The sequence below is a fragment of the Archocentrus centrarchus genome, chromosome 18 (assembly GCF_007364275.1).
Source record: "Archocentrus centrarchus isolate MPI-CPG fArcCen1 chromosome 18, fArcCen1, whole genome shotgun sequence".
Taxonomy (NCBI): domain Eukaryota; kingdom Metazoa; phylum Chordata; class Actinopteri; order Cichliformes; family Cichlidae; genus Archocentrus; species Archocentrus centrarchus.
Genome location: NC_044363.1, coordinates 12,657,738 through 12,678,063, shown reverse-complemented (window position 1 = coordinate 12,678,063; position 20,326 = coordinate 12,657,738). Strand labels below are relative to the sequence as shown.

The window sequence follows — 20,326 nt, the reverse complement described above, 5'->3', positions numbered from 1 at the left end:
GTTTTGTTTTTTGCTGTAGATTGTTAAAGGTAGCTTCTGTCATAACCGTGGTATCTGCACCAGTGTCGATTTTAAAATCCACCAGGCTGCCATTCACCAGTAGTTCAATGTCCCATTCAGTGTCTGAATCTGGCTCCTCAATGACATTTGACTTTACCATTGCTCTTAGGAACAGTTCGCCAATAAAAAACGAATCCTCATCTGAATCCATAACAGCTTCGGCTCTTACTTCCTTTAGCATTTTAGTTTTACATGCAGCCTCGAAATGTCCCATCTTGTTGCACTTTCTGCATCTTTTGTTTCGGGCCGGGCAGTTTTCTTTTTTGTCATGCATCCTATTGCATCTCTGGCAGTTCTGTTTATTTTCACTATATTTCTGTGCTTGTGGCTGCCGTGGTTTGTCATAGTTTCTCTTTGTGCTGCTGAACTGTTTCTGTCTCACCTCATTCACTGTAGTTTCCACGCGCTCTGCACTTTGCTGCTTCACCTGTTCGCTCTGACGTGCAAGCTGGATGGCTTTCTCCAGAGTCAGGTCCGCCTCTAATTGGAGCCTTTGGGAAATCTCTTTATCTATTATTCCGATGACGATCCGGTCCCGAATCTGTTCGTCCTTCCCCGCACCAAACTCGCAGTGCTGCGCGAGCTCGTATAGGCTCCGCACGAAAGCTTCCACTGTCTCTCCGGCCCGCTGACTCCTTTTGTGAAAACAGGCGCGGTCATGGATGACGTTTCTTCTCGGAACAAAGTGTTCGTCAAACTTCTGTATCACTAGAGCGAACTCATACTCTGGATGTGGCATGGCTTCTGTTGCAGCGGGAAACACGAAAGAGCCATAAATAGGTTCCCTCCCCATAGAGTACAGGAGCGAAATTACCTGCACTTCGCCGCTCTCCTTGTTGAGTTTCGACGCGACTCTGAAACGGGAGAATCTCTGCCGCCATATCGGCCACTCCGCAGGCTGCGTAAAATCAAACGGCTCCGGAGGTCCAAACTTTGCCATCGTGCTCTCCAAGTAGGCGTAAAGTCCTTAGTTCTGACACCATGTCATGTTGTGAGGAACGACACCAGAGATCGCAGTCAAGGAGGAGCCTCCATCTTTTATTCCACCATAGCCACGTCTCACAACAACCCCCAAAACCAACTTCTTCCTCTCCTTGTCTGACCCCCTTCAGTTCCTAGTGCCCCCAGTGGCCATACAACCGAACTACCGTAACTCTAGATATACAGTAGAAACTAATATCATGACATGTACCGTAAAGAATGAGCAGTAAATTCACGTTACTGAACCCACGGGAGTGCGACTCTACTCTTTTCTGGAGTTCTAACCGGACTCACCACAGTGATCCAACCCCTCCAACCAGCCCAAGATAGAACCTATTTTACAAAGAAGAAACAGCCTTTATTGTCCCACAGAGGGGAAATTTGGGTGTAACAGCAGCCGCAGTTATTATAAATATAAATATAATAATTTACACTATTAAAAAATCCATCCATCCATCCATCCATTTTCTTCCGCTTATCCGGGGCCGGGTCGCGGGGGCAGAAGCCTAAGCAGAGAAGCCCAAGCTTCCCTCTCCCCAGCCACCTCCTCCAGCTCATCCGGAGGGACCCCAAGGCGTTCCCAGGCCAGCCGAGATACATAATCTCTCCAGCGTGTCCTGGGTCTACCACGGGGCCTCTTCCCGGTGGGACATGCCCGGAACACCTCACCCAGGAGGCGGCCAGGAGGCATCCTAATCAGATGCCCGAGCCACCTCAACTGGCTCCTTTCGATGTGGAGGAGCAGCGGCTCTACTCTGAGCCCCTCCCGGATGGCCGCACTCCTCACCTTATCTCTAAGGGAGAGGCCAGCCACCCTTCGAAGGAAACTCATTTCTGCCGCTTGTATTCGCGATCTTATTCTTTCGGTCACTACCCAAAGCTCATGACCATAGGTGAGGGTAGGAACGTAGATCGACCGGTAAATCGAGAGCTTCGCTTTTACGCTAAGCTCCCTCTTCACCACGACGGACCGGTGCAGCGTCCGCATCACTGCAGAAGCAGCCCCGATCCGCCTGTCGATCTCCCGTTCCCTTCGCCCATCACTCGTGAACAAGACCCCGAGATACTTAAACTCCTCCACTTGAGGCAAGAACTCGTTCCTGAGCCGGAGATGGCACTCCACCCTTTTCCGGCTGAGGACCATGGCCTCAGACTTAGAGGTGCTGATTCTCATGCCAGCCGCTTCACACTCGGCTGCGAACCGTTCCACTGCGAGCTGGAGGCCCCCCCCTGATGAAGCCAACAGAACCGCATCATCTGCAAAAAGCAGAGATGAGACTCTGAGGCCACCAAGGAAGAAGCCTTCCGCCACCTGGCTACGCCTAGAAATTCTGTCCATAAAAATTATGAACAGAATCGGTGACAAAGGGCAGCCCTGACGGAGTCCAACACCCACAGGAAACAAATCCGACTTATTACCGGCTATACAGACCAAGCTCTCACTGTGGTTGTACAAGGACTGAATGGCCCGCAACAATGGGCCAGACACCCCATACTCCCGCAGAACCTCCCAAAGAACACCCCGAGGAACACGGTCGAATGCCTTCTCCAAGTCCACAAAGCACATGTAGACTGGTTGGGCAAACTCCCACGCACACTCGAATATCCTTGAGAGGATAAAGAGCTGGTCCAGCGTTCCACGACCAGGACGAAAACCGCATTGTTCCTCCTGAATCCGAGGTTCGACTAACGGACGCACCCTCCTTTCCAGCACCCTGGCATAGACCTTACCGGGGAGGCTGAGGAGTGTGATCCCCTGAAAGTTGGAGCACACCCTCCGGTCTCCCCTCTTAAAGATGGGGACCACCACCCCGGTCTGCCAATCCAATGGCACTGCCCCAGATCTCCACGCGATGTTGCAGAGGCGTGTCAACCAAGACAGCCCTACAACATCCAGAGCCTTCAGGAACTCAGGGCGAATCTCGTCCACCCCAGGGGCTCTGCCACCAAGGAGTTGTTTAACTACCTCAGTGACCTCACCCCCAGTGATGGTCAAGTCATCCCCCTCATCCCCAGACTCTGCTTCCACTACAGAAGGCGTGTCAGTGGGATTCAGAAGGTCCTCGAAGTATTCCTTCCACCGTCCGACTATAGCCTCAGTTGAAGTCAGCAGCACCCCCCCCGCACTATAAACAGTGTGAGTGAAGCACTGCTTTCCCCTCCTGAGTCGCCTGACGGTTTGCCAGAATCGCTTCGATGCCGTCCGAAAGTCTTTTTCCATAGCCTCACCAAACTCCTCCCACACCCGAGTTTTTGCTTTGGCCACTACCCGAGCTGCATTCCGCTTGGCCTGTCGATACCTGTCAGCTGCCTCCGGAGTCTCACAGGCTAACCAAGCCCGATAGGACTCTTTCTTCAGCTTGATGGCTCCCTTCACCTCCGGTGACCACCATCTGGTTCGGGGGTTACCACCACGACAGGCACCAACCACCTTGCAGCCACAGCTCTGAGCAGCAGCCTCAACAATGGAGGTGCGGAACATGGTCCATTCGGACTCAATGTCCTCAGCCTCCCTCGGAATGCTGTCGAAGTTCTGCCGGAGGTGGGAGTTGAAGATCTCCCGGACTGGGGCTTCTGCCAGGCGTTCCCAGCGCACCCTCACAATACGTTTAGGTGTGCCAGGTCTGTCCAGCATCTTCCCCCGCCACCTGATCCAACTCACCACCAGGTGGTGATCAGTTGACAGCTCAGCTCCTCTCTTCACCCGAGTGTCCAGAACATACGGCCGCAGATCTGATGATACGATTACAAAATCGATCATCGACCTGCAACCTAGGGTGTCCTGGTGCCATGTGCACTTATGGACATCCTTGTGTTCGAACACGGTGTTTGTTATGGACAAACTGTGGTTTGCACAGAAGTCCAATAACAAAACACCATTCGGGTTCAGATCGGGCAGGCCGTTCCTCCCAATCACGCCCCTCCAGGTCTCACTGTCATTGCCCACGTGAGCATTGAAGTCTCCCAGCAAGACTATGGAGTCACCAGATGGAGCACTCTCCAGCACCCCACCCAGCAACTCCAAAAAGGGTGGGTACCCTGAACTGTCATTCGGCGCATAAGCGCAAACAACAGTCAGGACCCGTTCCCCAGCCCGAAGGCGCAGGGAAACTACCCTCTCGTCCACCGGTGAAAACTCCGACGTACAGGCAGCAAGCCGGGGGGATACAAGAATACCCACCCCAGCTCGCCGCCTCTCACCGAGGGCAACTCCAGACTGGAACAGAGTCCAGCCCTTCTCCAGGAGACTGGTTCCAGAGCCCAGGCCATGCGTTGAGGTGAGCCCAACTATGTCTAGCTGGTATCTCTCAACCTCACGCACTAGCTCAGGCTCCTTCCCCACCAGAGAGGTGACATTCCATGTCCCAACAGCCAGTTTCGATAGCTGGGGATCGGTCCGCCAGGGCCTCCGCCCTCGGCCACCGCCCGACACACATTGCACCCGACCCCTACGACACCTCCTGCGGGTGGTGGGCCTGCAGGAGGGCGGGCCCATGTAACCTCTTCGGGCTGCGCCCGGCCAAGCACCACGGGCTAATGCCTGGCCACCAGACGCTCTCCCTCGAGCTCCCTCCCCAGGCCTGGCTCCAGGGTGGGGCCCCGGTAACCCTATCCCGGGCAGGGTAAACTGTTCCCTTGTTTTTTCACTCATAAGGGTCTTCTGAACCGCTCTTTGTCTGGACCCTCACCCAGGACCAGTTTGCCATGGGAGACCCTGCCAGGGGGACAAGCCCCCAGACAACATAGCTCCTGGGATCACTGGGACACACAAACCCCTCCACCACGATAAGGTGGCGATTCACGGAGGAGTATTAAAAAATGAATATTTATATATATAAAATCAACAACAAGATTAACCTTAATACTACTAATAATAATAACACAATATACAATGTACATGATGTGCCTGTGTGTTGAACCTTAACAGGCCGGACTATTTACAGTATATTATATATTATCCTACATTGTGTAGGTTATTGTGGTTTTTGTTGGGAGCAGTGATGGTTATAAAGTCTTACAGCTGCTGGGAGGAAGGATCTGCGGTAACGCTCCTTTGTGCATTTAGGATGCAGCAGTCTGTCACTGAAGGAGCTCTCCAGCTCGGCAACAGCTTCATGCATGGGATGGGAGACTTTGTCCATCAGTGATGTTATTTTGGTCAGAGTCCTTCTGTCTCCCACCACCTGCACTGAGTCGAGAGGACATCCTAAGACAGAGCTGGCTTTCCTGATGAGCTTGTCTATCCTCTTCCTCTCAGCTGTAGACAAGCTGCTGCTCCAACATACTGCTGCATAGAAGATGGCTGATGCCACTACAGAGTCATAGAAGGTCTTCAGGAGCACCCCCTGCACTCCAAAAGACCTCAGCCTTCTCAGCAGGTAGAGTCTGCTCTGGCCCTTCCTGTATAGCGCATCAGTGTTATGAGTCCAGTCCAGTTTATTGTTCAGGTGAACACCCAGGTACCTATAAGAGTCCATTATCTCAATGTCCACTCCCTGGATGTTCACCGGTGTCCGTGTGGTGGGTCTGTGCCTGCGGAAATCCACCACCAGTTCCTTGGTTTTAGCACAGTCATGGAGTCTATATACCAGGCTGTCTTATTTTGTGTAGAGCCCAAATGAAGAGAAAAGGGAATAGCTCCCATTTCTTCTTAAAGAGGCAAAAACCAGGGCCAGAGCAGGACCAGATAGAACCCTGCAGCAGTGACCAACCTGGAGAAGCCAGCCAGGAGACACCAGGCCCAAGTGTATCGCCAGCAGGTTAGAGGCTGTGACAGAGAGTTATTAAGTAGTAAAATCCAATAAGCCTAATTCTAAAGTTTAGCACGATGCTTTTTGCGGTTTTTTTTATTGTGTCTGTTTATGCATTTCACAATTAAGTTCCAGAGAGAGATGAGGGTGATATAGATTCAAAGTCAGACTCTGGGGAGGAAGACAGTGAAGCAGAAGGAAATGGCACTGAACTCCCCCCACCTAGCACAACCTATTGCACACCAAAAGGACCAGTTGGTAGGCACACACTACACATGTTATGCTATAGGGCCCACAGAAACTTAACTAATTACAACTTAACTTATTGAGATGTCTGCCCAAAAATACTCTTAAAATACTTAATATAATTACCTAATATTTATTCCAGACATCTCAAGAACTAAAGCGGAAGGTCCAGCTCAGCCCTGTCTGACAAAGTTCCCAAGAACTCAGCATGGAACAAGAACAAGGCCAGTTCTAGGTTTTTGGACTCACTGGTAATGACTACTGTAGGACAGAGGCACAGTGACCAAAGTAATGAGGATTTTAACAGAGGTGTCTTTTATCAGATACTTGACTGTCTCACAGCTGAACTTGAGAGGCGTTTTCACAGAAGAATTGTGAGATAATGCTAAGGGTTCAGTCTCTAGTCCCATAAAGCCCATTATTCTTGAAAGAGGAATCACTGTATGCTTTTGGACAGACATTTGAGTCAGATCTAGAAGATCTTAAACATGAGGTTCACCAAACCAGACGGCTTCTTCTGAGGAGAGAAAAAAGTGGGTTAGAGAGACCCTCTACTTTACTTGACTTTGTTGTGTTCCTGGAACCTTATAAAGAGGTTTTTCATGAGCTGTTAAGACTTTGTAAGATTTCAGTTGTTATCCTAGTCAATACTGCGTCCTGTGAGCAAAGTTTTTCTGCTCTAAAACTGATCAAAAACCACCTTAGAACAACTATGGCTGATGACAGGTTAAGTCACCTTGGCATTCTCAGTGTTGAGTCAAGGAGGGCACATACCCTCAACATGGATGACTTTGTAAAACATTTTGCTTCTTCCCACCAAAATCGGAGAATTATGCTCTCTTGAGTGTATCCTGGCTTTGAGTTTGCAGTATGTTGTTCCCATTCAAAGCTTATTTGACCATAGCAGTGTTTCTCAAACCTTTGTAAATACCACCAGGGTAATGCTGGTCAGCTCTGGTGGTATTGTCTTGCAGTTTACTATTTGGAGCCAGTTTTATTTATTTATTTTTGAGAATTTGTTTACATTTACATGTTCACTGTTCCATAGTGCCGTTTAACATCTTGTTTGGTCATGGCAAATCTTTGTTAAATAAACCATTTTAATTTGAGTGTGTGTGAGAAAATATTTGTTTCCTTTCATTCATCATTTGTATATGGACCCCTCTGATAAAGCCTTGCTCACCCTTTGGCCACCCCTTGAAAAAAAGTCTAGCTCCACCACTGGACAAACTGGGCAATGTTAAAATATGGTTCAGAGGAGATTTCTGGTTATGTAGCCCCAATATCGTAATTCAGGCCTTATTCCTGGCATCATTGCACCCATAGTGGCACTTTTAATAAGTGCAAAGAATATAGTTCTTACAGCCAACAAATGGGCTCATTTGATAAAGTGACCTGATCATGGATCCACTGTTGATATCACATCCTTGTTTTCCACATGTGGGGAAAAGTCCCAAGTGTCTTTATTTATCACAGGTTCTCTCAAAGCCATTGAAAATAAAACGAGACAGAGTTTAGACGTACAGTTCTAGTCTGTTTATGTAAAGAAGCTGTGTGGCTCTGTGCACTTTGTCAGATGTCATTGTTTAAAAATCACAGAGACACAGGCATTTCATTTCTTAATTAAAATGAAATGATCATTATTTCTCACATGCTGTGTGTGGCTCACATTGGGCATCTCTCATACGCTGTATGAGAAAATGGTCTGTGTCTGGCTGTATGTGCACTGGCCACAAGATTGTGAGGAATGTATTGTCGCAGTCAAGCATGCAGTCTGAAGCACCCCACCTTAGAGACCTTAGAACCATGGGATGTTGTTAGAAAGCAAGGGGTAGGTTTTATGCAGTGAGAGCTATTTTGGGTTGGACTGTGAATGGCTCTATTAAAATAACCTGTAACAGAGACCCTGTTTGTTACCATTAATAGGATTTCTCTTGCCAGGAGAAGTGATGGCATAGTTACTTTGAAAAAGTCATTTGATTTCTGATTACTCCTGTTGTGACTCCATTATTATTGTTTCTTGATATTGATGCTATGTGTTTGAAGGAGTTCTCTGCTGACAAAGTTCATCTTAGAATAGCATAGATTTATTTACAAATTCTCTGACGGCCCCTCACTGCCTAAGCGACCACATCATAGCACCTCAAATATTTTCCAACGATAAGGGCGGAATTCTAACAATTGGTATATGTTTTTAGGCAAACGCACATGAAACCTCAATAAATAAAATAAAAAATGTCCATATTCAGCTGGTCGATCTATCGGACCTTACTGTGGACCTTTCCTTGCCTATCCTATATCCCTAAACCCGAGCAGAGGAAAAAAACATCTGAGGCCCCCATGTAGTCACCCAATAACAACAGACATCATTCCCAAATTAATTAACCCCAGAAAGTGTTATACATCTAAGAATAATCCATACATGAAGAATTCTCACAGACTGAATCAAACTATTATTTTTTACTACAGTTCACACATAATAAATCAATATTTAATATCATGTAAACACAACCAAACATTTAAAAAAAAAATCAAACTGCAGCTCTTCAGCAGCATTGACTCTTCCTCTGATGTCCATGTTGATTCTAGACATTTTCAGTTCATTTTTTTGTCCATTTGCATGAACCCTTCAGCTCAGCGGGCCCCTGAACATTGTTTCTGAAAAAAAGAAAACACTGAACATTATCTTTGCATAGGCAACAGACGCATATCTGTATCATACAAATATAAAATTCCCATATTTTACTTCAATATTACTCCTGTTTATGTCACCTTTTATTCCATAGCCCCTGTGGAAACACCTCTCTCTCATAGTAAGCATCATCAACTAAGAAATTAATAATCAGAATAAATGTTAGGATCATAGTAAGATCATCAACTTCACTCATATTCACAAATTCCTTTCCATTGTCTAAGGATATCCAATCTGGAAGTCCCCAACTGCTTATCCCTTCTCTACACAAAAGCTTCACAACACATTGAGCATCTTTCTGTTGGACAGGCCTCAGCCCATCTTGAACCTTCAGCTGATTTTATCATCTCAGCAAAGTCCCCAGCCAGTTCCTTCCATCTCTCTGAAGCTCTCTGAAGCTCCCATCACTGTCCATAGTCACTTTCATCAGAGCTGTCTTCTTCAGAATCCTTTTTCCTCTTCATCTTTTCCTCTCTTTTGTAGGTGGCATCACCCACAATGCCTTCTGGGTCACTTCCTCATCACCATCTTCTTCCAGCCTTCTCTTCCTCGTGTTCTCTCGCTTTCAAATTTGACGCTTTCTTCCTGCTTTTGGAACTGCTGATATCTTTATAGTCGTCTCCACTGGTCCCACTTTCATCATCTGGCCATCCTTGTTTCTCATATGTTTGTGATGAGCAGTTTCACTAAAGATTACTCCTCTGTACTGCTTAGGCCAGAGAAATTTATTAGGGAGCTTTTTCCTTCTGATATTATAATGACTCTCTTTAATTACCTTAAGACTACTTCAAGCTATCTTAAGGTGCCGTTTACACGAGACCGTTTTCATTTTGAAACGGTGTCGTTTTGATCCGTTTCGCCCTTCTGTTTACAGGACAACAGAGTGAAAACGATGTGTTTCGAAAACGGGGTCCAGAGTGGAGCGTTTCAGAAACGCACCGGCTTGCGTTCTCGTGTAAACACTTGAAACCGGGGTGATTTGAAAACGCTCAACTCGCACATGCGCACTATGGTTGCGACGGCCACATTTTTTCACGCACACGCAAATTGATAAACAGTGCTCGCGGATTCATGAGTGCTTCTTATGCTTTTCTTGTGTTTTTACTGTTTTGTAATTCAGTGTTGTGTGCAGCAGCGATCCAACCTCATCGTCAGTCCACACAAAGCCTCTCACATTGGCCGTTTTGTAAGCAATGAACAATTTGCCGCACTACCTACTGTCACTCCACGCATGCGCGTCTTGCATAAACAAACTTTGCAAAGAGAAAACCAACGGCAACTTGTGGCCTGGCATGGGAACTACATCGTTTTCATCGTTTCCATCGTTTCACGTCATCGTGTAAACGCGGATCGTTTCTGAAACGCCATCGTGTAAACGAAAGGCTGAAACGCATCAAAACGACACAGTTTCCAGTGAAAACGGCTTCGTGTAAACGTTACTTCCCACTATTATACGGCCTGTAGTTAAAATGAATTTCTCTCAGAGGAACACTAAACCCCATATGCACTCACATTTGTCAAGTTTAAACCACCTAAGTGTATCCCCTTAGTTAATTAACTGGTCACTCTGTTGCAAAATCTTCTGCAGAGTCACATCAAATCAGTGCTTTATTAACCCCCAAATTTAGCCATAAGCCTTTATGAACCCATCACTGAAAGCAAACTAAATGTGTACCCATATAATTTCTTAAAATGCAGGTATTTATCAAAGGAATGTGTGAAAATGGTCTAGTTCTTATATACAGTAGTGCTTTTCTACTCAGTATGTGCATTCAAAGCACTTACACAACACGTTTCCATTTACCCATGCATACAAGCACTTCCATGATTAATTAAGCTAAGTGCTTTTTAATTATCTAACATTCACACACATTCATACTCCAACAGTTGCGTCGCAGAGCAACTTGGGGTTAAGTATCTTGCCCAAGGATACATTGGCATGTAGCTTGGAGTAGCCAGGAATCGAACCGCTGACCTTCCAATACCTACTGAGCTACAGCCACCCCAAAAACACACTTGCCTTTTTTAGATTGGAGTCAGCTTGCTTCCAGCTTCACTATGATCTCTAGCTCTCTTCTGATGTTTTCTTCTCAGAGCAGAAGAAGAGGGTTAACGGTTAATTCATTATCACCATTTACAATCATTATTCACAATGAATTTTTTCTTCCACATACCACTTTATTATTTCATCAACAAAGAAAGTTTCCCTTTGTTTCACACTTAAATTATCTCACCTTCAAATTATCCTCGAATCCAGGGGTGGGCAACTCCAGGCCTCGAGGGCCCTGTGTCCTGCAGGTTTTAGATGTGTCCCTGATCCAACACACCTGAATCACATATAGAAGTCATTAGCAGGACTCTTGAGAACTTGACTGCATACTGAGAAGGTAATTCAGCTATTTGATTCAGGTGTGTTGGATCAGGGACACATCTAAAACCTGCAGGACACCGGACCTCGAGGCCTGGAGTTGCCCACTGCTGCTCTAATCACTTCTCTATCAACACATCCTTTGTTGGGCTTGTGCAATTCTTACTACATAGAAATCCCCACCTACGGGAGTCTCATGGATTTTGTTTATACGCATAAAATCCTCTTTTTGCCAGTCTTTTATATTTTAACTGTTATGCCCATCTGCAAACCCCACTCTCTACAGTGGCAGTGAGAGAGTTTCATGTGCCGCATCTGCTAATTGCTGATTATCTGCGCCTGATGAGGTGTGGCTAAAGGCATGCATGACGTCAGCTTTGCAGGGCTCGCCGCTTTTGCTCTTCTGCTTGCTCGGTTGCAATGGTTTTAGTGGATCTTACCATGGGATACAAGATAAAAACCATTTGTTCTTAAGGCTCTGGTGTTAGTCTCCACTTTATGTTGTGGCTTTCGAGCCGGGCCGTAACATTAACTAAAAGGTGAAATCTTCAAAGGCTCATGAGTCTCTTTATCAAATGATAGGTCTCCTTTGCAAACTCCATACAGTTTCTAACAAACTCAAATATCTGCTCTAAAAACATAGTTTTACAACTAAAAAAAGGAGCTCATTGATGTTTAGCAATAAGAGACAACTCATGAATGATATACTTTATTTTATCAGTAATAATGTCTCTGCAACTCCTGTTAACTAGTTGCAGTGGTCTGCAACCCCACACAAACACAGAGAAACACACAGAGTACACAGACAGGATCCACGCCTCTCCACACATACAGAACTGAGGCTCACCACCTTCACCACTAAGTTTTGAATATATTTCAGTTTGGTTTATTCATTCTAGGCTCGGATTATTTCCAAGCTTTTCATTATTCTTCTGATATAATCTTGTTTATCGTTCTATTATGATTGTCACAATTATAATTTTTATTAATTTCTCCACTATCCTCTAGTTTCCTCAAGCCTTTTCAAGCTCATTTCACCCAATTTTACCCCATTGCCTAATTTATTCTTACCCATCCATTTTAAGCACTTATTCTATTCAAATTTTCCCAATTTACCTTTAACCATTATCACTTTTTTAGTGTTATTTTATTAACTCAGTCCCTTAAACAGGGATCTATCCCCTTTACATCATTTATGTTTCCTTTAAACACCTCCAGATAGTCCAATTATAAGCCTTTGACACTTTACAAGATTACTATTAACCCCAAGTCTTAAATCTTCTTGCTCACACTTACTATTCAAGCTTTCACAACCTTTTACTTTTCTTTTAGAACCAAGCAAACACACACAAACCAAAGGATCCAACAGGACAAGGTGGGGGTGAATCCTCCAGCCCACCGGCACAGACTTACACACACACTGGCCTGAGAATGCTGTGACTGCTGCAAAAGTTGTGACTGCCCAAATGTCTGCCGCTGTAATCTCAGCCGTGTGAATCAAACTTGGCAGCAGAAGAGGCAATCAAACACATTTATCCAAGTGAATACATGTGAATTACAGTAACCTGCTCAGGTTACTGTATGTGTTCAGCATAAGTTACCATGTTGCACTAAGAAGGATAAAACCAAGTTGAACCAAACCAGTTTAAATTTCAGCGATCAGGGATGTCAGCAGTGTCGGTAACATCATCGTTGGGACTCTGGCAAGCAGTTATGGGGGGAATGAAAAAGAATATATTACACACACAAGGAAGCGCTGTCATCACAGTCGGCATTCCCTTTCATCCATCACCTTGTAACCGCATTCCCATGATCAAAACAGTCCAAAGCAGGTTACAGCCCGGATTGAAGACCATCAGGGAATGGGAGGCAGTGCAAGATGGTTATCAAATGTATTATTAAACCAGCACATGACTGGCACTGTGAATCTCCACAACTATAGCCAGATATATTTCAGGTTAACCAGTCACTCCATTCATTTTGCAGTTGTACGTAGATAATATGCTTCATGCCATGCTCACCAGTTCTGTAGTAAATCCCACACAGTCAGAGTATCTAGTGTAAGAAATAACTGGAAGAATCACTAATAAGAAAAATCCCATTAGCCAGTTTCAGAGGTTTTACTGACTTCTCTGTTTAGGTTTGGGGGTTTTTTGTTTGTTTTTTTTCTCTGGGGAAGTCAGATATTGTCCCCCTCTTAAAATAATGAATGTGATTTTTTTCCCGATTTTCAGAAATGACAAAAAACAAACAAATATTTAAAAAAAAATATGATTTAGGCAAAAATAACATTTTCATTAAAAACTGACTTGGTGATATACAGAGCTTTTTTGTCTGATTTTCAATCAAAAACGCTGAGTTTAAACATGAATCAGGGGCTGATTGCAATGACACATTCATAATGACAGTGTAGGAATACTGAAGGGGAAGTTATTGCCATATTTTATAGACACACACTTGAACGCAGTATGAATCTTCATTCTATTTCGGACAGAATACTGCACAATGCTGTGCAGGTGGAGAGACCATCCTTTAAGCAGCTTGGCTGCTCTGTGATGGGGGGAAAATAGGATTTGGACATTTTGGACATTCATTAAATGCTGACTTCAATATATGTATGTATGAAGGCCTCTCTACCCCTTTCTTCTGTGCTGACACACATTGTGCAAGTTCACACAGTTCAAATGGGTTTTATTTGCATGAACTGCTGCTTATTTACATGAGCAGGCGTTTTATTCAAGAACTCGAAAAAACAAAAACACATTTAAGTTTCAAGTCCTTGAACTGTTTTCAGGAAGTACATTTTAATTGCAGTGTTTAGGAAGGATTTTCACATTTTACCTCTGTGTTCATCAGTGCAGGTGTGCTGGAATTTTCTGGTACTCGTGTAAAAGCAGAAATATTCCTTTTCATTGTGTCAGTGCAGTAGCAACACAAACAGCACTGCTGCTTTCTGTGCTGCAGTCAACTCAGTGGAAAATATTAAGAATTAGTTCATGCAGAGGCCATGATATCAGTCAGTCAGTCAGTCAGTCAGAATACTTTATTGATCCCAAAGGGAAATTACTACTGTTACAGCTGCAACCGTTTCATTTAAACGAGTAAACCTAAAACACAATAACATACACTAAAGGCATAAAAGTATAAAGACTAAAGAGATATTTTGACTATATACACATCTAAATCTATACACATATGAAAATTGTGAGTGCAAAAAATTTTAAATAGGTGTCATTATATATATATGCACAGTTCTTTTTTGTACAATGTATAAGTGTATGTACAATGTATATGGAAATTTAAACAATTTTATGTACAATTGAATACTGATAAATGAATGACACTGATGAACCACAATGTCACCTATTAAGGGAGGAGTTATAGAGTCTGATGGCCACAGGTAGAAATGACCTCCTGTGGCGCTCTGTGGTGCATTTTGGTGGGATGAGTCTTGCACTGAATGTGCTCCTGTGTCCCATCACTGTGTTGTAGAGTGGGTGGGAGCCATTGTTCATAATGGCCTGCAGCTTAGACTGCATCCTCCTCTCCGACACTGCCATAAGCGAATCCAGCTCCACTCCCACCACATCACTGGCTTTGTGGATCAGTTTATTGAGTCTGTTGGCGTCTGCCGCCCTCAGTCTGCTGCCCCAGCATGCAACAGCATAGAGGATGGCACTCGCCACCACAGACTCATAGAAGATCCTGAGCATAGTCTGGCAGATGTTGAAGGACCTCAGGCGTCTCAGAAAATAGAGGCGACTTTGGCCCTTCCTGTATAGGGCATCAGTGTTCTTAGCCCAGTCCAGTTTGTTGTCAATGTGTACTCCCAGATATTTGTAGTCCTCAACGGTGTCCACACTGACCCCTCCGATGGACATAGGGGCCACCGGTGCCTTGTCTTTCCTCAAGTCCACCACCAGTTCCTTTGTCTTTGTCACGTTGAGCTCTAGATGGTTCCGCTTGCACCATGTGACAAAGTCCTTCACTGTCCTCCTGTACTCATCCTCATCACCCCTGCTGATACATCCAACTATTGCAGAGTCATCAGAAAACTTTTGAAGATGGCAGGTCTCTGAGCAGTAGCTGAAGTCTGTGGTGTAGAGGGTGAAGAGGAAACTGATATGAGATATGAAACTGAAAGCTTCCCTGACTTTCTGTTTTGGCTCATTGACGTACTCATTTCTAGACACGGGTCTAAAAAGGAGTCTGTTTGTCAGTGATACCTCTGAACTAAACTCATTGACTTAATCTCTGCTAACTTATGTAGTGATCTCACGATGAATGCAGTCTCACAGCAGTGAATGTGTGATCGTGGAAACAAATTTTCCACTCTTATTGTTGGGTTCATGAACATGTTTTATTGTCTGCCCTCTCTCATGTCTAATGATTCACATCCATGTATTCAAAAAAAAACCCCAATTTTTTTTTTTTTCACACAGTCTCTGAATGTGTGAAAAAAACCAACACATTCAGAGACTGGAGGGGATGGTTTAGTGACTCATTTGTAGTATTTTAACAGTTTTAGTACTAGGATATTCATTTATAATACATTCTTAATTTAAAAAACTGACTTCATTAGGTTTAAGCATTAAAAACTACCCTACAAAGAGTTTGATTGACGTTTGGGGTGATGTAGTATTATGCTCAACTAGTCTCATCACTTCGTAGTGACAGTGCTAAAATGATGGTAATCTGATCGTCAGAACATTAGTGCATCAGTTTTTATGTTCAGGCTCCTACAGGAATCAGTAGGTCACTAATTGTGATTCAACCATCCATTTTCTTCCACTCATCCTTTTCAGGACCACCTGGCAGGAGTTTGTGGAGGACTTGGGTTTTTGGAGGGTCCTGCTGCTGCTGGTGGTCATCGCCCTGCTCTCCCTGAGCATCACCTATGACGTCAACAGGGTTCTGCCTTTTTCAACCAGCCAGCTGGAGCTGGTGCACTGAGCGAAGGCATGGGGGAGGGTGGTGAGGAAGCGTGTGGTTAAGGCGTCACTAAAATGCAAGAGCGAGGTCTGCGTTCAGCTTTGTTTACACTGAACCCAAATCCAGATATTAGTTTCTTTGTTGCCCACATCTGATGCTCTTTGGGATTATGGCAGCAGATTAATGCTTCTTACTTTTATCTTAATGTGCTTTTGTTAAAGGTTTTCAGTTTATTCCAACAAATGTGAAGTAATTCAATGTGCAAAATGAATAAAATCATGTATGAATGACTGTAATCTTAATCAGGGGAGAGTGTCACTTTGTTATCAAGTCAGCTTTATTAACATACAGCAGGTTCTGTGAGTTTTTTTGAAGAACAAAGTAAACAAAGTAAATACATGTAAGCAAAGCTTGAAATCTCTATAAACAGGCAGACAGGGCACACGCTCGCTGTAAATGATAACAGAGTAAAGCCATAAGCAGAATAAATAGTGAATTAAAGTGTCATAAAAAGGTTACAAAGAATAAACAATTTCATGAAATGTTTCACGAAGCTTCAGAGATTTCTGTGCTGTGAGGTTTTGGCGTTGTGTATGAAGGCGACCTTTTTTCCAGCTGAAGAGTAAAGCTCATCTTTTTGTGTCAGAGGGAAAAACTTTGTCTTCAGTTTAAAACAATTTATAGACTAGTATTAGATATGCAAACATATGGTATAACTTGGTTAGAAGACAAAAATCAGTGTAAGAAAACAGAAACATAACCTGAGAGCATTTTAACAGCAGAGGGAAAAAGGAGATTTGGACTCCTGAGAAAGTCGAGTTACGCACTGGTCCAGTAAACTTTGGGGGGGGGGGTTAAAAATACCCATTTATAAAAATCAATGGAAACCGTTTAACATAAACATTTGTTGTTGGTCACGCTCTGTCCTCTGTCCTCTACATCCTCTCCCTCCACGTTGGCTGTTGCTGAGGAGTCCACCGCCGTTGCTGACGCCTCTCAAATTCATACCTTCTTCACGCTGTGATGTTTCCCCACCAGCTCCTCGTGTAGACCCTTTGAACATCTTGTTCCAGATAAGCCAAGCAAGCAGCCCAACGATTACAAATCCAGCTGCTGTTATGAGGAATGTGGTCCATGTCCAGTAAGGACACTCTGGTGACTGCGGAGGGCAAGAAGGCACCGAAAATAGAAAAGTTAGTCACAGCAGTTTGAGGGAGTTTTAACTAATAAAAGTGATTGAAATGACGCCAAAATCACTGATCTGCTGATCTGTGATTGAAATGACGCCAAAATCACTGATCTGCAAGGCACTAATGTTTTGTATTTCAAGCTAAATCAAGACGTGCGCTGCAACAATCGTCTCCTTGTGCGCCCTTGAAACTGTGTGAGTGCGCAGCAGCCATGTGGAGGAATTAGAGACGCAAGAGAGCAGCAAACAACACCAATCCCATTGCTATCTTGGGAAGTTAAAGGTTTACAGTCACGTATAAAAAACATTTAAATACAGTGTACTTACCAACGGTGCCGGTGTAGGCTGCTGAAGCGTGGTCACTGATTTGGGGACGATCACTCGGACTATTAGGCGGACGGCAGAGCGGTGTTTCTCCGCCTTGTCGATGTCGCAGTAATAGGCGCCTTGATCTTTCACCTCAGCTCGCTTTAAGGTGAGAGACAGGTTTGCTCGCTGGTACCAGCCTGATGGTACTGACACCCTGCTTTCATTAAAGCCTCTCCCATAGGTAATTTCCCTCGTCCGGCCGTTCAGCTCGAGCAGCAGCTCTCCGTTTCTCCTCCAGCGCGCAGACTTCACAGACTGACCTAACGTGATGGAGCGGCATGAGAGGGTGGCATCCTCACCCTCGGAGACAACAACTTCAGAGGGTACAAATACTTGTAGATCAGTGAGCTCCGTGTTTTTCTTCTCACATGTAAACTCATACAGTCCCTGGTCATTTAAATCTACATTTTTCAGTATCAGAGCATCGCTGCTTACAATCACCCGGTCAGTGTGAGCTCGCCCCGGCTTCCAGTTACCAGCAAGGGAGGCGACTATCTGAGTGCTGCCATCCTTCAGGTGTAGATAGAGCGCTCCGTGTCCTTTCCTGCAATCCTCTGAGAGGGGAAATCTAACATCCTCCCCTGCACTCGCTTGGATCAATTCTCCAGAAACCTGGCTGATAAAAACGAGAACAAGGGGTAGAAAGACTGATGCAAGTGCCATCCTGACACAGTGACAGGGAAGCGACTCCTTCTTCCACTCCACAAAACTGACTTTTATATCGCCTTCAGCCCCTCCTCTGTAAGTGAAGCCACACGCACACGCACGCGCACACACTCACTCACTCACTCACTCACTCACACACACACACACAAACCTCCTTGTATGCTAATAACACACAATAACACAGACATGTCCTTTTATAGAAACATACTGGCTCCTCCCTGAAGAGACAATCTGTTAAATAATTAAATAACAGTTAATTATTTTTTTAACTCATTTAAAATTTCACATTGATAAAAAACACTAGTAATATTTAAAGTGAATTTTGCAAATGGTTGAAATTATTGATGCAGTTGATTAGTAGATAAAACCTTTGTTATTTATAATCATTGCGCCACTGATACACTCTGTTAGCTGTTTAACCTGATCTGCGGCCCCTTATTTAACATTTATACTGTTTGTAATCGCAGAGCATTTTATTTCCTCAGATTCAAGTGCAGAAAATACACGGCTTGCTGCTGAGCCACGTCTACTTCCAGCTTTTTCTTTTTTTTTTAATAACGTCAGTGAACTGGCCACGGGGCAGCGGAAACAACTTATCAGTAAAACAAAACAAAACAAAAGATTATTGCATCGGTCTGTGCGGTAAAGACACGGGAAAGTTAGTGAGCGGCTTTTTCTGCTGCCTGGGTCTAAGAGGATTCCTGCAGGACTTCAGGTAACCTTTGGGGCTCAGCTAGCTGCTCGTTAGCTGTGTTGACGTTAGTTAAAATGTTCACGGTTTCTCGTGAAAAGCCACCAAATGTAAAGCTGCTGACATATCCTCCTGGTTATTGTTACTGCTCAGAGAAAGTTTAGCTAATCAAACATAAGTTAGCTGCATTACTCTGACCAGCGGGCGGACTACAATTACACTAGATTAGCATGTTAGCCTTGACAGCACGCTAAGCTAATGTAACCTGTTCAGACTTAACGACCTATCTAAATAAAGGCCGCTGTTTGCTGTCCTCTGTGCGTCCATCATTAAAGTTAAGTTTATTTTTGACCTGAAACACCACAAAAGAGGTCTGTGTAACATTATTGTACTGAGATTTCAATGACCCACAACACGGAAGCGAAAGAGGCTACGAAGCCAGGGTGTGACACGATAGGCTATCAGTGAGCAATAATGCGACAAACTAGGCGACCAGGGTTCATGTTTCTGGTCAGATATTTTTCTGTTTTTTAAGCATTGCCCCTAGTTCACTAACACAGGCCCGTCTGTGGACGTTTTGTAACGATTATCTTAATTTTAACGCTACTCGTGGCTGCAAGGAAAATAAGACGATTTTCATCACTGGTCTACAGTACCCGTCAAAAGTTTGGAGTGTGTCCAAGCAGTCACATTTTTGGACAAATACTTGGACTGGTATTTTATATCTGCAGGGTTATTAGTACCTAATGTTTTAAATTAAATGCTGAAGCCTCTTTGGACACAGACGGGGTGTTTTGCCAAAAAGTGATATTTGCCAAAAAAAAAAAAAAAAATGAAGAGAAGGAAGTGACCTTTTGGCCTGTGTCAAATATATCTCTCATGACTGATATAAAGTCACTTTGAGCCGGAGACAGTCACTTTTTGGTAGTGAATGTTATATATTCTTTATTTATCTGGATAAAAACTGTGATTGACATTAAAAATGCCATTTTAGAGCGATCTGACAAAAGAGGGCTGCAGAAATTGCAGCAAATATGACATCACAGCTCTATAAAGATATTTAAAGTGGCCAGTCACTGCATGTAGAAAGTAGAGTGTGTTAACTTATCATTACTTTTTATGATATTCAGAAATGATACAAAGTGATATGATAAAAAATATAACATGATACTCAAAAATTAATTTCCAGCAGATCCTAAAGACACAACTTACTTTACCACAACTTATACTAATTTTGATATTTCAAGACTCAAAGGTGGACTAGTGAAATATTTAATAGTTAGTATTCTATTGCTTGCAGGGGCTCCAACTGTGGCTGTGTAGCTGGACAATAAAATTAAATAAAATTAAATACAGTCGCATGCCTCAAGAGCACCAGCAT

The 20,326-nt window shown here is 44.1% G+C and overlaps 2 protein-coding genes across 2 annotated transcripts in view; one reads left to right on the top strand and one right to left on the bottom strand.

Moving 5' to 3' along the window:
* The window catches only part of LOC115797503 (ankyrin repeat domain-containing protein 46-like), a 33,062-nt gene extending 16,519 nt beyond the window's left edge, over nucleotides 1-16,543 (top strand). The window contains exon 2 of the mRNA XM_030754090.1: nucleotides 15,904-16,543. Within this exon, the coding sequence (XP_030609950.1) occupies nucleotides 15,904-16,051 (148 nt within the window). The 3' untranslated portion in view covers nucleotides 16,052-16,543. The remainder of the gene's footprint in view (nucleotides 1-15,903) is intronic.
* LOC115797010 (uncharacterized) lies at nucleotides 16,362-20,307 on the bottom strand. The gene is made up of 4 exons (XM_030753497.1): nucleotides 20,300-20,307; nucleotides 19,602-19,670; nucleotides 17,547-18,204; nucleotides 16,362-17,189 (listed from the first exon to the last, which is right to left on the bottom strand). The coding sequence occupies exons 1-4, from the start codon at nucleotides 20,305-20,307 to the stop codon at nucleotides 16,908-16,910; spliced, it is 1,017 nt and encodes a 338-aa protein (XP_030609357.1). The 3' UTR covers nucleotides 16,362-16,907.
* Nucleotides 20,308-20,326: the final 19 nt, after the last annotated feature.

Excerpts from the sequence above, each read along its gene's own strand:
- LOC115797010 (XM_030753497.1), bottom strand. Across the intron at positions 18,205-19,601 it reads ACACTCCAAACTTTTGACGG|CCAGGTTTCTGGAGAATTGA; the intron begins GTACTGTAGACC and ends CGTTTTTATCAG. Across the intron at positions 17,190-17,546 it reads AGCCTACACCGGCACCGTTG|TCACCAGAGTGTCCTTACTG; the intron begins GTAAGTACACTG and ends TGCCCTCCGCAG.